Below are 24,667 nucleotides of genomic sequence, written 5' to 3'. Positions count from 1 at the left end.
TCATCCCTGCAAAATGGGTCCTCTAGTGTCTGACAGGGCAACAAACTTGGTTGAAGCTTTCTTATGGTTTGAATATTTGTAAAATGTAAGAACAGCTAATCTGCATTAGACCAGAGGTTATTCTGAAAAGGTATGCAGTCTCTCAGAGTGGTGAAAAACAAATGGTTAGAGAAGATAGTAGGAATTGGGTGAGCGTGTAATGATGCTTCCCTATTAAACTTCAGTTCAGGGACTTTGAACTAACGATAGTTGCACTTGTTCACACATGCATTGCCTCCCTCCCTCTGTAATACTGTCTTACAGAACTGAGTCTTTGAACCAATGTTGGTGTTTAGCATTCACCATGTCCTGCAGCTAGCAGCAGCACAGCTTACCCTTTTGTTGTATGAGGAACAAACTCTTTTTGCTTTGCTTCACTTTCCTGACCTTCTCCTTCCAGGTGTATGTGTGTGCGGTTTCTCTTCTCCCCATCCTCTCCCCCACCCCCTGTGTCTAATCAAGGTTGAGTACTGCTTCACATTGCATTATCTTTCTCTGCAGGAGCACCAACAGATTCTGTCATCTCTGTGCCTTCCATAGAACTTAGAAGAATTCAGTATATTTGAGACTTTGACACCACCATCAAATGCCTTTGAAATTACCAAAAAATTGGAGGGAAGGGGGAAGACAGGCTGACCAGTGGGCAGAACATGCCTACAGGGGAAACACAGGAAGCTCCCCTCATGATAGCTGCTACTATCAAGAGTCAATAGAATGGTTGGCCCAGACACAAGCATGTAGCTAGAGCTGGAGCCTGGTCCTTGGCTGCCTTAGGACCACACAGCTTCACAGAGCACCACAGCTCTGGCTTCTTCCAGAGTAATGTTACTGCAATTCTGTTCATGCTTCTTGGTCAACTCCAGTGGCAAGAGATGGAGCTGTGCTTGCCGTATGGAGTGTGGAACTGGATTACAGCATCACTTCATCACTCTTGTCCCAGTTTATGCTTTCTACACAAACTGTGATAAGCCTGAGAGACCAAAGGGTGCAGCTGGGATTTTCATAGAGGCCATGCTTCATTTGGCTTGGGGATGAGCACTGTGATACATCACACTCTCTACCCTTTGTAAAACAAGTGTTGCCTCTCAGCACATTTCTGCTTATCCTCTCCTGACTTATGTGGTGATGTGCTCTTTACCCTGCCCATTTCTAATGTCACCAGTGTAGATCTAACATATTATGGTTCATGAAACACCAAGCAACAAAATGACAATGACACATCTAAAACTCAGGGTGTTATGTTTGTTTGCTTTGGTACACATGAATTGAAGTCAGATCCAAATTGAGATTGTCTTGAGTGGAAGATAATCCGGGGGGGAAGCTGATTGTTCCCATATGGAGAAGATTGTCATGTGAGAGAAAATAACTTTTTTCAAAAGTACAGTGCATACAGTACAAATACTGTACTTGGAAGGTGTATTGGAACTTCAGCTGGCCTCTTTATGATTCCAGGTTTTATGTGCCCTTTTGCTTATTACTGTACACACCCCTTTTTACTAGAGATTATTAATTTCCAGGAAAAAAAGGATTATTGTCTCCCTTACTATAAACTTCAAAAGAAATATTAGACTGAATTCCTAAGTACAATGCAGTTGTTAGCCATCAGTGTTCTGACAAAATTCCATTTGGTAATTAAACACCACCTGGGTTCTGGGAGGCCTTCTAGATCATTGATAAGTCATTCCCATCATCCATTTCTTGTGTCTGAGTAGAGGAAATGGTTGTCATGTCTCAACAATAATCTTAAATAATTTAAGATTCAAGGACAGGTGTATGAAAGTGTCATGGATAGTGTGCTTTTTTTGTTTTCTGTTCTATCATTTCCTATATGGCCAATGCCAGTCTGCTATTAAGTACTGAAACCACGATAGTTTACAGATACGTATTTCAACAGTAATTGAAATAAATATGAAGAATGTCATTTGACTGAAATTCCACAAATATTTGTTAACATGCATGGCTTGGGCTTCTGGTTTAACAAGCCCAGCTTCTTCATCCACAAAGCCATGTTGCATGACTGGGGCATTCTAATGAGAGAAACTTTCTTTCACTGGACATAGCACTAAATGTTTTACTTTCTCAAGATTTTGTAAGGAGTGAGCTACCTGAATCAAACGTTGATTGTCTACTTTATGGTTTTGTTCTTGGCAAGCTAATTCTTTTATCTGTCCTAATTTTCATGTGGGTGTTCGGTTTATTTCTTTCTTGAGATTTTAGGTAGGTTTTATACTTGGTAAAAATCTGCTTAGAAAAATATGTAAGGGAGTGTAAAAAAATCAAAATCCAAAAGCCTAAAAAAAGAGATGCTAGCATAACTTTAGTAAGTGAGAGTGCTGGTTAAGCTTCAAACGGTTCTAATTTCTTTAGAGGTGCATTTAAGTGTTTCCCACGTTTACTCTGTACTCTATAGTGAGTCTGGCAGCACAAAATTCCAGAATTCCTGATTCTGAATGTACCAATATTGAAGATACTTCAGTGAACCTGAAATACAGTTGAGGTTTTGTGATGGTGCGAAGAAACATACCAGTAGAAAGTGAAAATGTTATAACAATAGTTCAGGGACACAGGGAAGATGAAGCGTGAGCTGTCTGCGCTTGGTGTACATACTACACTTAAAATATGCACCGAAAACTGTGCATAAGCCTTCAGTGGGCATTGAGAAACATAACTGGAGAAGATTTATTTTACTGAGTTATGTCTACAAGAGAATTCTTGTCTATTGTAAGTATTAGTTTTATATGTTCTCAAAGGTAAATAATTTTTCAGTCAAATCTTGACTTCTCTTTCCATTTTTTCTTTGTCATATTTTCATGCCAAAACCATTATGCACTATCAGGTCATTTGTTTGATACTAGTAAGTATTTTTGAGATCTCTGTAATGCTATAAAGCATGTGCATTGTATGTTCCTAGTACCAGTATAAGCACATAAAATGCTGTTCATACTCTTTCAACTATACTTTCTTGTCTTGGCATAATATCAAAGTGTTCTGGAGCTCTTTGTTCTTTGAGGGGTTTAGAAAACACTAAATCTAAACAAAAATTATAAAAGGTATCAGATACATTTTTCTGAGAAGTTCAAGGCTTTTCTCTTTTTAGAGGAAAAATGATTGATTTGGTTCAATTTTCCTCTCAGATCTAATTTCATGAAACAGATTTCTCCCATGGAGTAAGTTGCCTTAAGTCGGGGTGGGGTATAGCTGTGGCTTTCTTCCCTTAGAGCTTGTTATCCTCACTTCCAATCCTAAGGCGAGAAGGACTGAAATGACATAGCCGAATACAGTACCTTCTATGTGGTGTTCATCAAACCAGATAAAGGCATGGTGGAAGGAACAAGACCTAGGCAGTGATCCCACATACCTTTGTCTTAGAGATTCCTCATTTCCCATAACTGCTTCTCCCATAGCAAATTATTTCCTTCTAGGTCACTAGAGAAGAGTTGCAAAAAGTTCTGATGAGGTCTTTCTCTAGGACTGAATGCTGAGCTGAGAATGCATTTAAAAGTTATGCCTCTGCAGACTTTTTTCCCCCAAAAAATTAAAGCTGTTCTATTCTACATTATTCTAGAACTTGTAACAGATGTTTAGGAGAGAGCTTTCTGTATTTTTAAACATTCTCACCTACCTATGGATGCAAGGATCAGTCATTATCATCACCCTGTTGCCATGCTATCATTCATACTGTTTTGTCATCTGATGTAAAATAAGAGATTTTAAAGTGTGTTTCCTGTTAAATAGGAAAGAGTTCCTCTAGCTGTCAGGCCACGGACATGTACCAGCTGGTAACCGTGGACAATGAAGCTGGAACCTTTGGTCTTTGATTCCTGTATGGGAGTGGTTTGCTGACTTGCATAGAGCCTTTTGTGATTATCTTGTGGTTTTAAGTAGGTTTCAAGTACGTTCCATTCCAGACATAAACAGTTCTACCAGCAGGTTTTTGTGAACAAAAAAGCTATCCCCACTTCCTATAACTCTTCGAGGAAAAACAACACAGACAGCAGGATGTGAGAGAAAATGCTTACTTTCTAATGTGTAACAGAGAACATCAGTGTTACGGAGGCACATGATGTTATGTAAACATCGGAAATAGTTTCAGTAAGCTACAAATAAGACACTATAATTTTCACTTCTCTAGTCAGGTTGGCTTAGTATAAAGTTGATCCCTCTTTGGAGCATAGCTTCTTTTCAGTTGTTTTGATTTACTGTACTTCATATGTTCCTTGAGCAATTGGAGATCTCTTCAATGTCTAAATTTTCTTTAAAGTGCATTTGGCCCTTTTAATTTTTGCATCAGCTTATGGGAGTTGAATGTCTGAATGTCCAAAGACATTCTCCATTCCTCTTGGTTTCCTGCCCTACCCCCCATTTTTTATAGCTAGGCCTACTCCTTGACATCTTATTCAGCTAACTAAGTGCAAAATGACCATTCTCTGTTAATTTTGTATGTTTTTCCCTTCATTCACTGGTGCTCTTACCACCAAAACCATTATTACTGAAGTCAGTAGGGAGCTTTGAAATGACTAGTGCTTTTTGCAAATCTCCCTGTTGCCTTCCTTAAATAATACGATAAGCCCTCAAAATTCCCACTCTTTTTGATAGGTTTTCATATTTTAACTGTTGCACGGAAGATTAGCAAAAAAAACCGTGCTGAAAAATAGCCGCCATTCTGGTAAGATAATGCTTTTGGAATACAGAAGGGCTCTCTCTTCAGTCAGTCAGAATCTGAATTTTGGATATTGAACAAAACGGAAGTGGAAAAGAAAGGAACTGTCTGGCTCACCTTAAAAAAACCTGCAGAGTCACTGACTGCCTAAATCTAGAACCCGTTTATGCCTATTGAATAATCCAGTGTGTGAAATGAGATGGTAGAATCAGATGGACCATATCTCCAGGAATTGTTGTATGTAAGTAGTAAGGCATGAAGAAAATGTTTTAAAATAATTATGCAACTTCTGATGACAAAATCGTGGCCGATGGTAAAGGGTTTTGAGACCAGAGGCTAAGACTGAACTGGGAGGACTTAATTCTATGCCCACTCAGCAGTAAAATCATCATATTCTAGAATGAAATTTCTCCCAGAAGCTGCAAGCTGTGCCCAGTGCACAGGAGTTACATTCTGTGTTAAATGTCAGACTTCCTCAAATAAGTTTAAGTAACTATATGTCACTGATACCTCATGAAAAGCGGTGATGAGACTTTGGATCTCTGCTGTTAAGACCTTCCTCATTGAGTGAGGTGTAGCTATGTGACCTCGAGGCTGGTTGTGCTCATAGCATCTTACATTGTCAACTGTCTTCATGTTTGACATTCATAAGTCAAACTCATTTGAGAAGCTGCTGCAGGGCTAATCTTACAGTACTCACTTTTCCTGATATCCCAGATCCTTTCAGCAACCGTCTTGGGTTATCTTTCCTACTCTGTGAGCAAAGATGAAATAATGCTTGGTCCAGCAGTATAGCCTGATAAAGTTAACCTTGACCAAACCAAAAAGCCTGGCTGTATGGGTAGACTTGTAGTTATGGTAGGCACCTGCTTCTCTGTTGCAGAGTAAAAAGCTTCTAGGCAGAGAAGTTAGTAGAGAATATGAAATGCCATTTTCTTTCAGATCAGCGTGGGATGGGATGACACCAGTACCAGAAATCAGACCTCTGTGCTGTTATGAGAGCTTGGCAGGTGATAAAGCTAGCTAAGAAGTCTCAATGCAGATGGGCAAGGTATCCTATCATAGTGATATTTGTCAAGGGAATTGATTAAAGTTACTTTAAATAGCTTTGGTACAATTCAACAACTGAAATTTTATCTCCGATTACAGACTCTTCTTATGTGTGTGTCATCAAACTAAACTGTCGTTTGTTTTTCTTAAATGTGATACCATACATCGAAGTTTAAATAATTGTCAATTGTAAGGAAATAAGTAAAAGCTGGGGCTAACTAAATGAACAGAAAAACCTGCAAAACACAAAATCTTTAAATGTATGTTTCAGACAAGATTTAGTTTGCCTTGCTGTGATTCACCTGACTGCTGCTAATGGGTCCACATACACTCGGATGCTCTACTCATCTATTCTACTACAAAAGGCTAAAACCAAAAAGTTGCTGTTAGGTACTGAATGTTTGCTCTAACGGGAATTTCACCCAGAATTAATTACAGGTCAAGACAGGCAAGTGCTAGTAGTACTAGGAAGGCAATTAAAAGAATACTTGTGTAGAAGCTTGTGTAGAATCAGAAGCTTTTATACAGCACTTCTAGAGAAGTCTGATGTATCCATTCAGTCCAAAAATTACTGATTTAACTGTCTTACTCTGGAATTGAAACAGTAGTTATATAGTTTGAAAACAATTACATGCTCTTATATTACTTGGCTGATACAAATATTGTGCAACTAAGTTTTTTTCTTCTTCTGCTTAGTAGTTGTAATAACAAATTTTTCTGGCGTGCTTATTACCTGGGAATTTTCACGATAGTAGTTTTTTTTCATATAATACATAAATTTCGTGTTTCATATGATTGTAAGTGTAGAGCAGCAGGGAAAACAACTATGGGCTGTGTGTAGTTCTGTAAAGACTAATTCTTAGAGATTTAGGAACTATAGATCCCTAGTTATCAGGTCAGCTGTCAGCTTTTGGTGTGCCATCATACATAATGATCTCTTCTTTCTGATTACCACTGTAAGAGCAAGAGTTGTATGTTAATTACAGCAACATACTAGAGCTGCATGTTAATTCTAGACTGAATTTTCAGTGACAACTGAAATCTCAGTTTTGACAACTCCAGAGTTTCCCTGCAGAGCTGAGACTTCAAAGGTGCATGACCCAGGAGGACAGCATCTTAACAGCCAGAGTTTTGGAATCTGTTGGGAAAACAGTGGGCAAATTTAGAGATTAGGGTTATGCCCGAAATAAAATACTGGAAATGCCTTCCTTTGTAACAGTCATCTCTCCTTGCTTTTTTAGTATATATGTTTTAAATTAGGAGTACAATGTTGAACTTCCAAGAAAACTTGGGTTAAAAATAGAGTCATAAAAACCCAATCTTTCCTGGAGTGCCTGATCCATTTGTGACTGACAGGTGATTTCTGAGCCAGCTGAGTATTGTAAGTGCTTCCAATCTGATAGCAGATGGTGCAATCTGTGAAGGCCACTTGGGTCTTCAACAAAGCTACTGTTGCTAATTGAATGAATGTGAAAGCTCTTTTGCAGAACAATGTCATTTGAGTAGTAGAAATTTAGTGCACATATTCTGTAGAAATGTGGGCTGTATTTAGCTCTGTAAAACCAGGACTATCTATGTGATATAACCAGCTCTCTTAATTCTGTGACTACACTCATGCAGATAGAGTTGTTTCCCATGTTCTTGTTAATCCTGGGAGGCCGCAGAACTGGTCCCCTGTCTCCCTCAAACTCCTGAGACATTTCTGCTGCTTCAGCTCTGTGAGCTGCTGGTTTTTTTGCTGTAGGGTATACTGTAGCCACAAGAGGGCAGAGATACCTTAACATTGTGCATAGTCACTAGTCATAGTACACTACAGACAGCGTAAGATATTGCTGGTAGCAGCATCTTATCTTAATTCAGCTCTGTTGGAGAGCTTGCAGCATATAGTTAAGTACAATGGTGCATGCTCTTGGTGTAAATGCAACTGAATCTTTAATTGCTACCTGTACCTGTGGTAATGAATCATGGTAATTATATTAGTATAATACATATTTCTTTTTTGTTTTTTATTATTTTCTACTTACACATTTAAGGACTAGCATACTCTTATTACCATAACGCAGGAAAACCAGCTCTGGGTTTCCTAAGTCAGTTTGTCATGCATAACTGCTTTACAAGAGTGTTGACCTAAAGCTACAGATTAGATCTTGCTTCTCTTCTGGCTAATTTTCTGTTTGCACTTTTGAAGCTTCAACTTTCTTGGCAAGGGGGAGGCATTCTCCTAATAGTTCATTATCTATTTTATTGTTTCTCCCTGGCATTGAACTGAACAAGTAATAACCACTGATTAGTAAATGCTCACTGAGAATGCTAATGAATATTTGAGAGAGAACTAGATCATAAAAAGGAAAAGCTTTCAAACTAGTAGGATGGCATTGCAGACAATTACTTACAGTTTGATGATTGGATGTTGGATTTAAGAGTTTTGCTCTAGTCTGTAGCTCTGGATTCTGTTCTGACTTTTCTATTAACTTAGAATGTGTGCTTGGACAAGTTACTTAATTGTTTTTAATCTTCATTATGCTACAGTGCTGCCCAGTGTTATTAAATAATTTAGTGTCTACCATGGGAAGTTTTGCCATAGGAAATTGTTATGTTAAAACATAACAGGATTTTAAAAGGAGTGGGACAGTTGCATGGGAAGCTGAGACACCCAGGGATGAAATAGTTACTGATAAAATAAGAAAATGTTGTTAAATTTGTTTTAGGGTTAAAGCCCATCTCTAGCTGTAGGGGATTGGAAGGTTTGTACATGGAAACACAACAACTCCACAACTTCACGATACAGAAACTTTCTCTGAAGTATTTATTTGCCACTAGCTACAGCGTCATATTCTTGCATTGATTTGTAATGAAACACCTTGTGATTGATGTGTCTCTGAAACTTGAACTGAAACAAACAGTCCTGAGATTAGAAGAAAGGCAGTGCTAACATAAAAAGTGATGAACTATACAGCTAAGAGATTCATGTGTTGTGTTGGTATTCAGTAAACAGGTGAATTATGGTTTTCCTCTTTTGTTCTTTGATCAGTGCTGCTTTTCAGTCTGACACTCTTTCAGTCTGACACTCTTTCATTCAGTGGTCCTTAGCTATTGTAAATTACACTGGTTTTACTCTATACTAAATAACGTATGCAAATACTTTTCTTTTTCCTTCTGGATCTTGTAATTTAGTAAAGTATCTGTGCATTGAAAATGTTAGGTTTTTTTTCTTTCTGGCATTGTTAGCATCTGCAAGATGTGGAGTGATGGTGGTGAGGCTGTTTGCTTTTTTTCTTTCTGGAAAGACAAGCAGGCTTATTCATGTGTCAACAGTGTGCCCTGGCAGCTAGAAGGGCCAACTGCCTCCGGGGGTGCATCAAGCACAGCATAGCTAGCTGGTCGAGGGAGGTGGTTGTCCCACTCTGCAGTGCACTGGTGTGGCCCCACCTCCAGTACCGTGTGCAGTTTTGGGTGCCTCAGTGTAAGAAGGACATCAGACTATGGGAGTGTGTCTAGGGGAGGGCAGCCAAGATGGTGAAAGGCGTTGAGGGCAAGACTTAGGAGGAGCAGCTGAAGTCACTTGGCTGGTTCAGCTTGGAGAAGAGAAGGCTGAGGGGTGACCTCATCGTGGTCTACACCTTCCTTGGGGGGGCAGCGGAGCGGGAGGTGCTGTCCTGGTGATCTGCATCTCCCTGGTGACCAGCAATGGGACACGAGGAAATGAAATGAAGCTACATCAGGGGAAGTTCAGATTGGTCATTAGGAAAAGGTTCTTCACTGAGAGGGTGGTCAGTCACTGGAACAGGCTCCCCAGGGAAGCGGTCACGGCACCAGGCCTGTCAGAGTTCAAGGAGTGTCTGGACGACACTGTTAGTCATACAGTTCATTTTTAGGTAGTCCTGTGAGGAAGAGGGAGATGGACTCGATGATCCTTATGGGTCCCTTCCAACTTGAGTTGTGCTGTGATTCTATGTGTTCTTTATACACAGTCCATACTAGAATGTTTTTTTATTTCTGCATTTTAGGTGCCTTATCAGGAGCCAGAGAAAGCTGGGAGTATGATTCAGGAGCAAGAGACCTTCAGAGTCCGGACCTCCAGAGCCATTTTACACTACAAAAGGTGTTGGAGTATGGTGGAAGCAATGTGACTCAACAAGCTGCTCTGAAAAGACTTCTAGCTCAGGCCTCAAATTTTAGCAACTCCTTTGGAGGAAGTTACTTAGAACTTGCTAACACTGTAAGTGCATTTTGCCTCTATTTTTAAGTTTTGTAGAAATTTTTTCTTTTTTTTCCCAAAGAATTGTATTAATTGCAGCCTTAGAGCCTTTGAGCCTTCATGGAAACAATGCCACACTGCTGTTGCCTTTCATTTACCAGAAAGCCAATGTGATTTTAGCAGTTGGTAGGTGTATAGTATTTCCAAAGCTTGTATAACTGAGTTTCATCAAAAAGGGTAGGAGTCTGTGAGGAGTCAAACTGAAGTTCTTAATTTATACAATTTAACAGAAGAAGAGGTATGTCTGAAAACTTCCTACCAATTAATTTTAAGTATGGTGTCAGATTGTTCAGAAGCATTGTGCAGAAAAATTCTTCCCATGTTATTTCATTACTGCCCACTAAATTTTTTGGTAATTGTTTTAAACCCTTGGTGTGCTAGCACTGTGCTTTTTTATTTCTACAGGCAAGAACTATTCTCCGTTGTAAAAAAACCCACATAACTGTTGAAGGAGTAGGGCATCATTTTTTGCTTCCCCATCAGTGTATTGGGATCAAGTTTGTGTTTTAATTATAAGCCTGGTGTGTTATAAAAGACCACCCATTTTGTAGCATGTTTCTGATTTATGTTGCACAAGAGTTTAAGTGGAGAAGTAAAAGATGCTAAAATGAAAGCATAAAGTTTCTCATTTTTAAAATGAGTGTTTATTGGCATGCTTGACTTTGATGAAATAGACTCCTTAGTTCATAGTACCATATGATAATTCAAGCTGTAAGAGAACCTCAGGAGGTCGTCTAGTCCAACATCCTGCTCAAGACTTAATGTCTAATGAAAGTGATTGCTGGCAACAGAGGAAAATCAGCCTATTTAAGCTGCACGATTTCAAAAGAAAATTATGAAAAATATTCTGAAAGTATTTTCAAAAGCCTTCTAAGTTTTATTTAAGTTCCTGAACATGAGCTGGTATAGGACCTAAAGTTTCCATATGCAGAGTAAAAATATGTAGATATTAAAATTTATCTAAGGGACAAAAGAGTTCAAGGAAGTTGATGGTTCCTTAAAGGAGCTGTGTCCTCATTTTCCCAAGGAAGAATAGTAAGGGATCAACTGTGATAAATCATGAACTCTTTGATCTTCAAAACTGGACAGAAGCATATGGAAACTGGAAAGCCAGAAAACAAGCAGGCACACGCGTATTATAAAGAGGGTAAGATGGAGGACCTGGGAAATTACAGGCCAGTTAGCAGCTTTATTTATATGTTCCAGTAGTTTTCTGGAAATGTGAGCAATTTCAAGTGAGTAAGAGAGAACATGTATATTTGTAAAAGAATAATCATGTCCATCCAATCTAATATCTCCTTTAACGGAATAGTAGAATTTGGAGATAGATGAGAAACAGTAGATCTTGTGTTTCTCCAGTAAGACATCTGACCCTGCTTGAGTAACATTGCCATCATCAAGGCAAGAAACATCACCTAAATGTAACTGCTAATGGGTGGGTATTGAACTGGTTTGAAAATTGTGAGGGACTGGTTTTTTGAATGCTTCCTGAGCTCCATTCTGTCCTGTGTTCTCTGACTTGTATGAAAACACTGCCAAACTCAAATCAAACTATACGGGAAAGCAAATATGTCCCGTCACTGAAAAGTGCTCTCACAATAATCCATTAAAAAGGTGCGAATCTAGGTCTAACGAAGATAGCAAGTGAATCAACATACAATTTTCTGTTCAGTTATACATGTTCCGTAGCCTTGATTGACTTGCTTAAAAACTACTATTTTGGAAAGACATGAGCTCTTTCATGTTTGGCTATTTTAAAGGATGTAGAATGTACTTCAACAGAAGTTTGAGTAGAGCTGCTTAAGACCAGTGTAGCTGTGCAAAAAGAATGGCTTGCCTACTTTTGTTTCTGGATTAGGAACTGTGAGTTGCTGTGTCCTTTTTGGATCTTGAGTTCATTCAGGTTTCAAGGTGGGTATGTACTAATATATCCTCTGTCTATGCTCCTGGCTGATGATGGTTCAGAAATAATGGGCTTTGGTAACCTGTTGCACCTTTGCAAATACAAACACACAGGTGTGCAGTGTTACTCAAGAATACACAGTGTGAAGGCTGCTGCATTGCTATGACATGTAGAAATCTCTAAAAATGCTGAAGGCTCATAAGAAATAAAGATCCCCAGGTATTACAGCTTTCTTTTTATTCCCATCTCTAAATTCCTTTTATGCTTACTGTCATGAAAGATGTCTGATCTTTGTTTTAACAAGCATCTGTTGTACTTGTGCTTTTAAATATTCTTTCTATGTTCTTTCAAACCAAAGTAGAATCAGCAATCTCTCATTTATATGTAGAGGAATACCAAAACATCTCCATTGAACTCCTGCTGAGCATTGGTGTCATGGGTCATATGTAAATTTTTGCTTTGGCTTTATTAAAATGGAGAGAGAAAGAAATGGGAGAAAATGGAGAGGATGGTTTACTTTGGTTTTCACTATTTATATTTACACAATGTTTAATCCTGAGGGGCATTCTTACTGCAGTCTAAATTTAGACTCTTTAAAGAGATAAACATAGCCTTCTTAGAGCTGCAATTTAATATGGGTACTTCCTTCTCTGTCTCTTTCTTAGATGGTTTTACCTAACTCTGTTTGCCACAACGACAAGCTGAGCTGCTCCCTTGCATTCATTCTCAGAAATGACAGATCTCAGCTTTCACGTTTTTACGGGTTGAATCCAGGGAGCTTTTCCAGTTGTACTCAAGGAGCTGGGCAGACTCCTTTGTAATGTAACCAGGATTGCTTAAAAAAAACTGATGGAGGTTTAATAACTGCATTTCTTCCCTTTGGCAGTTTGTAAAGCTGTGTAATAGATGGACAAAGATTTAAAAACAGACTGTGTGTGGACATTTCTCTCTGGAAGTCTAAATGCTCCTACAGTTAACCAGAGAGGTTTATCTTCTTAGGAATGCTTATGAAAAAGCAGAGTAGAGCCTTTCTATGTCATCCTGCTCCCGGATGAACAGTTCCTGGCGGATTCTCCCAAATACATCTGCACAGGCCATATGGACACACTCTTGAAAGCAATGTTTTTTACATTTCCTTGTAGGTGTTTAGACTTTAGACTCAGAGGTCTAACAAAGTAACTATTGTATGGGTGAACATAAATCAGGTGTTTTCTGGTTAGAAGTCATGTGATTGTTTTTCTCTCAGCACCTTGAAGTGCTTTTCCCTATTGGAGTGTCAATTCTTGTTGATTAATTTCCTGTTTTTCTTTCTGACGGCCTTCTTTTGATTTTAAACTGTGCAGTCAGGCTAAATACATCCCTGTTGTGATTATGTACTTCTACAGCATAGATTATACTCCTCAGTCAATACAGATGGTCACCACACTGCCCTTAACATTTAAGTTTTCCATTTGCAAAAGTTAAATGAACATCAGTCCACTATCACTTTGCTTGGTTTTTATGAAGTGATTTTTTAATGCATTTTTGAAATCCTGTGAATGTACAGCTATACAGAGCTTTATAAAAACATAATGCCCACTCTGAAGCATTAATTCCTATTTCTTCACAGGGACAGTGCAATTTTTAAAAGTGCTGTTTGAAATTTAACCAATCATACTCATTGCATATGTTTTTCTCTGATCATTTTACATAATTTTGCTATGTTTTGGTATATTAACACATGTTCAGAGTCACCTTTTGTTTTTACCTGAATAATTTGTTCTGTAGTCTTTATAGGGTGTGTAACTTTCAGTGTTTTTCAGGTTCATTTTTACACCTAAATATTAAGAATACATTTCTCTTTACAGCTCTTCACCTTGGTACCAATATTTATGACTGACATATTAACCTTTAATGTGGCCTGTCACCAATTACTGATGATGTACCTGTTTGTGCTAGTAGGTTAAATACTACAGCAAATATCTCCAGTGGAAACCCTTGTATGTGTTCCAAATGTGATCATTTATAAGCTTGGTTTGTATTGCACTAGGATATAAATAATTTAAATATTCTTCATGGATAGAAAAGAATTCAAGCATTCAAGGATTTCTTCAGACATGTGCATGTTTGAGAGTTGTTTTTTATTTGTACTTGAATCTTCAAAATTGGACAAGGATCACTAATGTGGATAGTCATATAACTGTAGTGAAATAGCTGATTCGTGTGGTGTCACATCTGTTCATGTCCCAGGTGGCCATGCAATCTTGATGTATTCCCTGTGGTGCTATCAGGAGGGATAGCACTCTGTTGTAGGAGCTGAAGTATTGCTGTTCTCTGAAAACATTGCACAGGGCAGCATCTCAGTATGATAGGCATATTTCACATTAGAATTCCAGTGAAGTTTAATAAGCTGAAGCAATAAGATTTGGATATGTTTAATTTCCTTTTCATATTCTCCTTGCATGTGATTAAAATAGACTAGATTAACCTGATTTTTTTTTTTTTTAGTAGAACATGTGCATATAAATGCTAATACATCTCTGTGTGCTTACTGTTAGTTTCTGTTGCCTTAATTCAGTGTTCTTTTAAGATGAATGTATTTGCTGTCACAAGTAGCTACATTTGCATAAGTAAAACCAATTGGGATTGTTTCATTTGCCACAATAATATGATCTCATACCTCTTTTCTTTTAGCTGTAAATAACTCTGGCTTGCTGAGAAAGTCTCTGCACAAAGATGTTATATTTTTAAAATGTGACCCCAGGTATGTTGATATATCGGGGTTTTTAACTATCCAGTCTCTGGACTGGTGTGATCAGGATCCTTTAATCTGATTTTTCCTTTCAAAGATACTCCAACTATATTGGAAGCTCTTTGACTCACCTTCCTTGCCAGAGCTCTTTTGTTTGAAAACATTTAGAAAGATTTGATGAGCATATGGTTGACTTGCAGAGGGGAAGAGTACAGTTATATTTTTGAGAATAGTGTGGTAGGATTTCTTTATGACCACTTACTTTTAGAAGCCTGTGTTATTATTTCTTCCTCAAAGCAGCTGTGCAAGTGCCACAGATGTGGTTGTTCTTACTAACTCAGAGAGAAGGGCGTATTTACAGAGTTGCCAGCATCGCTTCCTGCAGCATCTTGTCGTTCTGGCCAACAGCTAAGCAGGCATAATCCCGCTTTATCTTGTGCAGGGCTGCCAATGCAAGATGGATGTGTCTCGGTATGAAGGCATTGGTGCAGATAGCTCCACCTGCCAAATCTGCACTTACTTGTCATCTTAAAGGGAGCTGATTTTGGAATGTCTCCATCAGGAACAAAACAGAAAGCTAATGCAACAAGATTCTTAACGCATCTTGTAACTACTCTGGTATATGCTCTTCCTCAGCTTTTCTTGTCTGATTTGCATGTCTATGTACCTCATTTGGAGGTAGTAAAGACTTTGTTGAGCTTGAGAATGGACCGTTTTGGTGGTGCATCTGTGTGACAGGGTATGCTTTCTGTACAGCAGAATTAAGGTGACTGAACTGAATTTAGTTCTGGCTGTGGACTCTTTATGCCACATGCAGATATCAGGTCTGTTGGGTACACAGCCCAAAAGTTTATAAAGTATGAAGGCATACTGGAAATATTCATAGCAAAGCAATATGTAGTTGTATTAGCATTAGTTTCTCAGCATGATCACTAGCAGATGAGAACTTAATGTCTTTGTCTTAGAAGTGTCATGATCTGTGAAAATAGATATTCTTACTGCAATACTTCTTCGTTAGTCAGGCTCAGTGAATGCTTGCATTACTAATTTTTCTTCCTTAAGAGTATCAAGCTGCAAGTTATGACAGACAGAACCATTGTTTTGAGAAAGCTGTTCTTTTTAGTTAACATAGTTTATACTGAGTGATAATGTTCCAAAAGTCACTATTATATTTTTCAGGGACAGGTGGCTTTTCCTTTCCCACCTAGATGATCTGCTCCATAGTCAGGCAAACCTACTGTGCTGTGGCTATTTACGTGAATAGCTTTTTGGTTTTAAGTGCACACTTAATATTATCATTGTGTTTACATTTATGTCAGACTGTAGTGCAACTGGTTCTGGATAACTGCTTGAAACAGCATTAGTAGGCTGTTTCATCCTGAGTCACAATAACCATTTGTGTGCTCTGAGAAGCATGTAAATGTAAACTAAGTGATCTACATGTAAATTCTGTACTGCTGTCATGTTATTGAGCATATAATGATTTCTTGCAATGTCTTAATGTTATAAAATGTATTTAGTGCTTTAGCAAGAGAATATTATAGAGATGCTTGGTATTTGGCATATATTCACATACGACATTCTGTGATGAAATTCAAAATGCTAAATTTAATCTCTTTTTCTCTCCCTTTCTCCAGCATTTCAGACCATTTGACAATACATCAATTATTCTGTTACTTCCTACCTTACCTCCCAGTTTGGCTGTAAGACAGCTGATATTTCTAGTGTCCTTTGCTGCATGACTAGCAGGGGATGTGCCTATGTAACCAACAGTCTTTCCTTACAAAGACTGATATGATCAGATTGTTTGCTGGATGTCAGTGGGGAACATTGTCACCAAGGATGAGGAAAAGGCTGAGGTACTTAATGCCTTTTTTGCCTCTGTCTTTAATAGCCAGACCAGTTATCCCCAGGGTATAGCAGGGGAGCAGAATGGAGCCCCCATAATCCAGGAGAAAGCAGTTAATGACCTCCTGTGCCACCTGGACGCTCACAAGTCTATGGGGCCTGATGGGATCCACCCGAGAGTATTGAGGGAGCTGGCAGAAGAGCTTGCCAAGCCACTCTCCATCATCTATCAGCAGCAGTTCTGGTTAACAGGGGAGGTCCCTGATGACTGGAGGCTTGCCAGTGTGATGCCCATCTACAAGAAGGGCCAGAAGGAGGATCTGGGGAACTACAGGCCTGTCAGCCTGACCTCAGTGCCAGGGGAGATTATGGAGCATTTCATCTTGAGAGTGCTCAATGGACGTGTGCAGGCCAACCAAGGGATCGGGCCCATCCAGCATGGGTTCATGAAAGGCAGGTCCTGCTTGACCAACCTGATCTCCTTCTATGACCTGGTGACCCGCCTGGTACATGAAGGAAAGGCTGTGGTTGTCATCTACCTGGACTTCAGTAAAGCCTTTGACACCATCTCCCACAGCATTCTACTAAGGAAGCTGGTGGCTCATGGCTTGGAAAGCTGTACTCTTCACTGGGTAAAATACTGGCCTAGCCCAGAGAGTAGTGGTGAATGGAGTTACGTCCAGTTGGCGACCAGTCACAAACAGTGTTCCCCAGGGCTCAGTTTTGGGGCCAGTCTTGTTTAACATCTTTATCAACAATCTGGATGAGGGGATTGAGTGAGCCCTCAGTAAGTTTGCAGATGACACCAAACTGGGTGGGAGTGTCGATCTGCTGGAGGGTAGGATGGCCCTGCAGAGGGACCTGGACAGGCTGGACCTATGGGCCAAGGCCAACTGTATGAGGTTTAACAAGGCCAAGTGCTGGGTCCTGCACTTGGGTCACAACAACCCCATGCAATGCTACAGGCTTGGGGAAGAGTGGCTGGAAAGCTGCCTGGTGGAAAAGGACCTGGGGGTGTTGGTCGACAGCCGGCTGAACATGAGCCAGCAATGTGCCCAGATGGCCAAGAAGGCCAACAGCATCCTGGCTTGTATCAGGAATAGTGTGGCCAGCAGGAGCAGGGAGGTGATTGTCCCCCTGTACTCGGCGCTGGTGAGGCCGCACCTGGAATACTGTGTCCAGTTTTGGGCCCCTCAGGACAAGAAGGACATTGAGGTGCTGGAGTGTGTCCAGAGAAGGGCAGCAAGGCTGGTGAAGGGTCTGGGGCACAGGTGTTATGAGGAGTAGCTGAGGGAACTGGGATTGTTTAGTCTGGAGAAGAGGAGGCTGAGGGGAGACCTTATTGCTCTCTACAACTACCTGAAAGGAGGGTGTAGCAAGGTGGGTGCTGGTCTCTTCTCCCAAGTAGTTAGCGATAGGACGAGAGGAAATGGGCTCAAGCTGCACCAGGGGAGATTTAGATTGGATATTAGGAAAAATTTCTTTATGGAAAGAGTAGTCAAGCATTGGAACAGGCTGCCCAGAGAGGTGGTGGAGTCACCGTCCCTGGAAGTGTTGAAAAACGGGTAGACGTGGCACTTTGTGACATGGTTTAGTGGGCACGGTGGTGTTGGGTTGATGGTTGGACTGATGAAATTACTACTCTACCCTTAATTGGTTTAGTGGTGGACTTGGTAATGTTACGTTAATGGTTGGACTGGGCGATCTTAAAGGTCTTTTCCAACCTAAACGATTCTATGATAACAGATGTCTGCTAGTCCACCTTATGTATGTAAGTTTTTATTTGGCACAAGTCACTGTAATGTTAGTGTGTTTAGAAAGTAAAAATTAATACCACTTACCCTCCCAAAAAACTATAAATCTTGTCTGTCTACTGTAACTTTTTTAAGCTACATTTTTGGCTCATTTTAACTGAGCTAGTAAATGTAGATTTTAAAATTGACTCCTTAAAAACAGGAAGGATTGTCTGGTTGCCAAAGAAAGCAAAACCACTTTGTAGGGGATGGGGAAAAAAGGGCTTCGTAGAGATTTGTGTCAGTCTAGGTATATTCTTACAACTATCCTAGATATGAACCAGTTTATTGTTTAATTTATAGCCATCAGCTGTAAATAAATGTGAGTTTTATTGAAATCACACAGGTATTTCTTTTGGGAAATGCTTTTTTAAGGGAAAGTATCAAAGAATTCTGAAGACAGAACTGTACTGTGAAAGGTAATTGCATGGTTGGTTTGTAGCCTACTTTTGTTTGGTGTCCCTGTTAATGAGAACCTGCTGTAAAGTGTCTCATTTAATTTCAAAATTTTTTATGGTTTTATAACTCAGTAATATTGGTATGTCCTTTTCTGGCAAAGTCGGTCCCTTCCCCCTCCCCCCTCCCCCCCAATCTTCTCTGTTTTTAGATTAAGCTTGCTTGTTCCTTGGTTTGGGAAACTCTGCTCCTTCAGCTTCCCCACTCCTTCCCTTCTAGGCAGGGAAATTTGTCCCCAAAGCATCAGGTATCCCATGCTCTCAAGGCACATCTTTTTGGATGGAAGGACTAATGCCTTTATAGTCCCTCTGCATGAGGCTAGTGTGGATAAGAAACACTTAGATTCTGTGTATTTCAAGGAATTTATTCAGTGCTATAGCCACTTTGTAGGGCATGTCAGAATTCAGTTACCTGTTCACAGATTGATTTTGCTCAAGTTATTTTCTTGGGGAGTCTGTTCTGTTTTTGGGAACCAGTGCATATTGTTATAGTAAACTGTGGGAGCTGGGTCTCTTCCTCCCTCCCCTTGCAGCCATTTGTTTTTCCTGTCCTAGCTGCAACTTGTATTACAGTTTCTTTTTCATGCCAATAAAAGCTATTACTGTAAAAATGTACCTTAATGATTCCTTCAGCTGGAACCTTAGTAGGTAGGAAGGCCTGAAGTTGAAGAAGATTCTAGCAGTGTGGACAGTGGACCCTACTCTTTATAACAGATTTTTGCCCAAGATAACCTTGCCTTTTGTGCCTTTGCTTCCAAACCATTCTGCCAGGCTAAAAATAGAATCTGAGAATTCCATTAAAGCAAGAACTGATTATTGGAATATGGATTCAGGAAGCTCGCCTTGTCAGAAAGCAGGCACAAAGGCAGTTTTGTCTGACAGACGTTTTTTATGTTTAGGGGTGTGGGAAGTTGCTGTTTGTCTTTGATTTCAAGCCAGCATTGTAATGGAGTTTGTTTGTCTGAAGCAGGCATCAGGTGTAATGGGATTATGCATTGTGTTTATACAGTCCTGGCTTCCATAGCCCTCTAATAGTGCTCAGTGATTAGTTTTTCTCTTGTAAGTTAAAATGGACATTATGGATTAGGTCTGCCAGGACTCATCTATTTTATATGAAATGTAGTTTTTCTGTCTTGTGAACTTACTGGATCGTAATAGACATAGAGGTGAGCAAAAAGCAAATTACAAACTTTCTTGAAAATTCCCTTCAGTAGCATATATGCTGAGGTAGTTCTTTTCTAGAATTCTGTTACTATTTCCATCTGCAGACGATCACAGCACAACGTGGTGCATGTCAGCACAGGGCACACTTGTTCAGGCAGCCTTTTAATAGATGCTTTTGACTGAGGCTTTTAATTGGATTTTTTATGTGACAGTTGAACAGTATCACTTACAAGCATACAACGAAGGTAAAGTGCACAGAATGATGGGTTTTGACCATGCTCTGCGGTTGTAATTGGATGATAGGAACTGGCATGTGGTAATCAGGTGCTACAGAAAAGGGGATCTTAACAAGCGTGTATAAGTAGATGTTTTGAAGCTCTGCGGATGAAGTTTCAAAACTTTAATTTGACTTAGTTGGAAGGACTTTGTATCTTTCCCCACTTCATTGCTTAGAAATTGTCTTTATGCATCCCATTGTGTTTGCTGTAGTTAAGGGAGCTCTGGCTCTGGTGCAGGTGTTCAGATCTTTACACTTTTACAAACTTTTTTTTTCCCAGTTGTCTGAAATGAAGAGAAATTCACCTGGTGCATTGGGCCAGCACCACTGCACACAGCTATACAGAATATGGTATTAGTATTATTACCTGTCTTGGCAGTGGTAAGCTGAGCCTGAGGCCCAGGATTATTCTGTTGAAGCAACATTAACCTCCTGGATTCTGGTGTGCCATGAAGATTACCATGTAGATCTTGGCATGGGGTCTTCTGTCATACCAGCTATTCTGGCTGTTTGAGTGTGGACTGTTGACCTAACATAGTTGCAGTTGGCAATGCTGAGTTTCTGTGAATCCTCATGTATTAAAAAGATGAGAAGAATTATTCCCCCTCCCCTTCTACACACATACTAAACCTGCATGTTTTGGTTACATGATATATAGGAATTTTGATAATAAAGTGAAAATCTTAACTGCAGTGCACAGTTGAAGGTGGACTCTAAGTGCTTTTGCAGTTCAGTGCTAGTTCAGTTATAATGGAGTAATCAACCATTTTCCTGCCAACCAAGCGAGACAGGGCAGGATTTCCATAGAAGCCTGTCAGTGCCATGGTTAAATTCATCAAGATGCTCCTGCTCCCTGGAATTGTTTCTCTCTCCCTGTCAGGTCTGGGACATCGACCTGAGGCAGTGCAGGATGCTGCTACTGTTCAAAGTCCCTGCTTCCCTTTATGTTCTAGGTGTTTTTTAAAATGAATATATGGTTGTCAGCACAGCTGTTCTGGGGAACTGTTTTGGTGGCAGTGCAGAGAAAATGGGAGGCGAGTACTTCTGCAGAGGCACTCTCTTGTGCTTACTGTTTCTACTTTTTTGTGAAGAACTGTTTCAGCATGATTGCTGCATTTTGGGCTAGAAAACCACATTATCACTTCTCAGCTAGGAGACAGATTATAATAGCTAAGTTGCAGTGTATTGGTAAACTCCACTTTTCATCATGGTAGGAAGCAATCAAAGTAAACTTCGAGTTTCAGGAAGGGCAGTGTCTGTTCTGTGAAGACTTCATAATGAAATAAGAACCGCACTGATGTACCCAAGTGAGTTTTGTGCCTTTAAGCTAAATAGCCATCTCTAATTTCCTACACTGAGTTTTGTATTACTTTACCAAGTTGAAGCTATAATTTTAAGGAAGTGACTGGGGAAAAAGACATCAAATCTTTCTACCCTATGAATTTTTAAAGAGATTATAAGTGCATATTATTGGTTGAATGTAATTTTTACATGAATATTGATCGCCTGGTATGCATTATAGAAAAGGAGAGAAAAGTCTTTGTTTTTGTAGCACCTACAGGTGTGCCAAGTGTTTCTTCATAATGATGAAATGTCTTGTGCCAGGATTATAATTGTGAAAACAGAACAAACAAGACACTTTTTTTTTTTTTTTTAAATAAGGGTTTGTTTATTTGCTTTGGTTTAGTAGGTTGATAGACCCTTACCTGAGACTAAACACTAGAAATATTTAGCAAGTCATTTCTAAACTTAATGAAGTAAGGGACTAGCCAGATGAGGCCTGAAAGTAAAGAAGATTTTAGCTTTGTAATCATATTTCATGAACCTGAAGTAAGTGTAAGTGGCTTGAGAAAAGTGTAAACAGGTCATGGATTGTAGAACCAAACAGACCATACAAGAAAGTCAGAGATACCACAAATGCTGAAGCAGGGTTATTCGGTGTTCTCCCAATGTAAAATGAAGCTGATAGATATGAAGGCTGAAGTAGGCAGAGGTAAGGCGGTCCTGAAGCTTATGATGAGAAGCTTAAATGTAGGAAGATGTATAGGAAAAAAGGCACTGAAGAGATTTAAAAGATACATGGCAAAGCAGTTAGGAAAAAAAAGTAGAGACCAGACGGGGGGTTAGAATAGAGAGCTTGGATTTTATGTTTAGCTATCCAGGGAGAGGGAAAAAAGAAAAACAAACCAAACCACAGACCTTTAGAAAAAATAAAGAAATACTCATATTTACTGAATAGTAAATAGTTAGGGAGTTGAGAAGTGGTCTGTAGACTAACTTGCTGATCTTTATGAGCAGCCACTAAACTATGCAGCCAAGGAAGACAGCAAGTAAAATAAACTTCAGATGAGAGCTGTAGGAATTCAATTACAATAATCTTAAATGTGTTGATAGTAAAATAGATCTGGTTGAAAACTAGGGGTTTTGATTCACCAGAGGTTTTATATATATCATTTCAGCTCACATCATTGTTGAAGTAACTTTTGTTACAATTTCTGCCAAAATGAAAGCTCCGCAAACCCCATAAGTGCTCAGTGAAGTTGATGCTCTTGTTGTTTAAATGGTTATGCCAGCCAAAAACTGTCGTAGAGCTTCAAGTAGGAATCTGTCAGACACTTGCCTTGCATTTGCCAGAATTAATTTGATTGAAAATGTTTCAAATGGAACATTTCAGTGAATCGAGACTTTCCAATATTTATATACAGAAACATATATATGTACATTTATATAGATAAGTGTGTGTACGCACATGTATATAATATAAGTGTGTATATATATATGCATATACTTGTTTGTGTAAGTATGTATAGTATATATACAAACGTCACACACACTACATATACACAAATATGTGTGTGTATATATATGTGTGTATATATACACATGTAGTCAGAATGTATCCATCAGTTCATCTGTTAAACATTCAGAAGAGATCTTGACCACAGATGGTGAAATGGGATGCTTGGCTAGGTGTGGGGTGAAGCATCCAAGTACAGCTGTGATGTAAACCAGGGGCCTAGATCCCTTCCCCTTCTTTGTGTCACTTACATGGTCACTGATTCAGGTCAGGGAGTTGTGTGTTCAATATGCCAGTGGTAATGGAAGTCAAAGTGGAGAGAAATCTTATAATTAGGGCAAATAATTACAGACTGACCACACATAGATGTTTTGGAAGAGTTCAAGAGTAAAAGAGAAGAGGGCAGCAGATTAATTGGGTTGCTGAATGTTTGCACAGACAAGATCATGGCTGTAGAGCGGGGGCTGGAAGTGGAAATGAGAGTGTATGAAGGACAAGATAGAAAACCAAGAGAGTTTGGGAGTAAGAAGAGAATATAGATGAGGAAATCTCACTATCACGGATTGAGAAAAATGGGAGAAGCTTAGCAGAGGACTCTTGGCAAATCTTTCTTATGCAAGTGAGAATTTTTGAAAGAGATTCAGTTAACAAGTGATAAATGGGAGGGAATACAAGTTCTGATAAAGTAGAAGAGTAGATACTTAAAGGTAGGATTAATCCACAGGCATTTTACTAAGAATGATCATATTTTTAGTGCAATAAGACTGCAAAACCACATGCTATATCTAGAGAAGTTAAATCAGAATGACTACCAACATGGTAGGGACTGGAAGTGAAATAACTGAATTTACCTTGTGGTTAATGACTGTAGGAATGCATGACTGAACTGAGGGAATGCTGGACGATGAAGGGAAGCTAAGCAGACGTATGATGGCATGAATTGTAGTTTACAGAATGGCCTTGTTTGTGTTTTTAAACAAGGAGCAAATGAACAGTGATGATAATTAGGTGGCTGCAACATGAAAGGAGCATAGAAATTGCTACTGTCTCTCCCTGTTGTCCTCACAGACCAAATCTCTAACATGAATAACAGGCACAAATTGACTCCCTGGTCCTTTTCCTGTCCTGACCTGATGCTAAGGCTGTGTGGGGTCAGAGGGAATCAAAATGAATGTGATGGCTTTGGATGAAGTGACAGAAAATGAGAGTGGCTGTTTGACAGGTTGGTGAGTGGCTTCATGGCGTGAAATACTGGAGTATGGAAAAACGGATCAAATGTGAACTCCCGAGGAGACTGGTCAGGTCAAGGACATGACTTTTTAAGTGGATTAAGTATTTGAGGAAGGGTGAACAGGTGAGAGTAGCTGATTGAAGTGCTGTTTGGAAATTACATTATTCTAGATATGTTATCTGTTTTAGACTAATCGAGATGGTGTGATTGAAGGAAATAAGAGAAGTTTGCTTGTGTTTCCTTCAGAGAGAGTGCTTCATTCTTCAGTATAAGGTTACTTGCAATTGTTTCAAATGAGTTGGATTTTTTTCTCTCAGCCTAGGTGCATAACCTTCACTAGCATTAATGAGAACAGTTTGCATCAAGAAGAACCTACCATCCCTTTCAGCCTCTCCCTTTTAAATCATAGTACATTAGTGCTATTGAATAAAGAATTTTCTGGAAACATTATCCAACTACTG

The 24,667-nt window shown here is 39.4% G+C and overlaps 1 protein-coding gene across 1 annotated transcript in view; it reads left to right on the top strand.

The window, feature by feature from the left end:
• MCC (MCC regulator of Wnt signaling pathway) overlaps positions 1 to 24,667 on the top strand; it is a 226,300-nt gene that overhangs the window by 26,737 nt on the left and 174,896 nt on the right. Inside the window, exon 3 of the mRNA XM_075726865.1 lies at positions 9,757 to 9,968. Within this exon, the coding sequence (XP_075582980.1) occupies positions 9,757 to 9,968 (212 nt within the window). The remainder of the gene's footprint in view (positions 1 to 9,756; positions 9,969 to 24,667) is intronic.

Source organism: Pelecanus crispus, chromosome Z, assembly GCF_030463565.1.
Source record: "Pelecanus crispus isolate bPelCri1 chromosome Z, bPelCri1.pri, whole genome shotgun sequence".
Taxonomy (NCBI): Eukaryota; Metazoa; Chordata; class Aves; order Pelecaniformes; family Pelecanidae; genus Pelecanus; species Pelecanus crispus.
The sequence above is the reverse complement of the archived record's forward strand: the minus strand, read 5'-3'. Positions and strand labels throughout refer to the sequence as shown.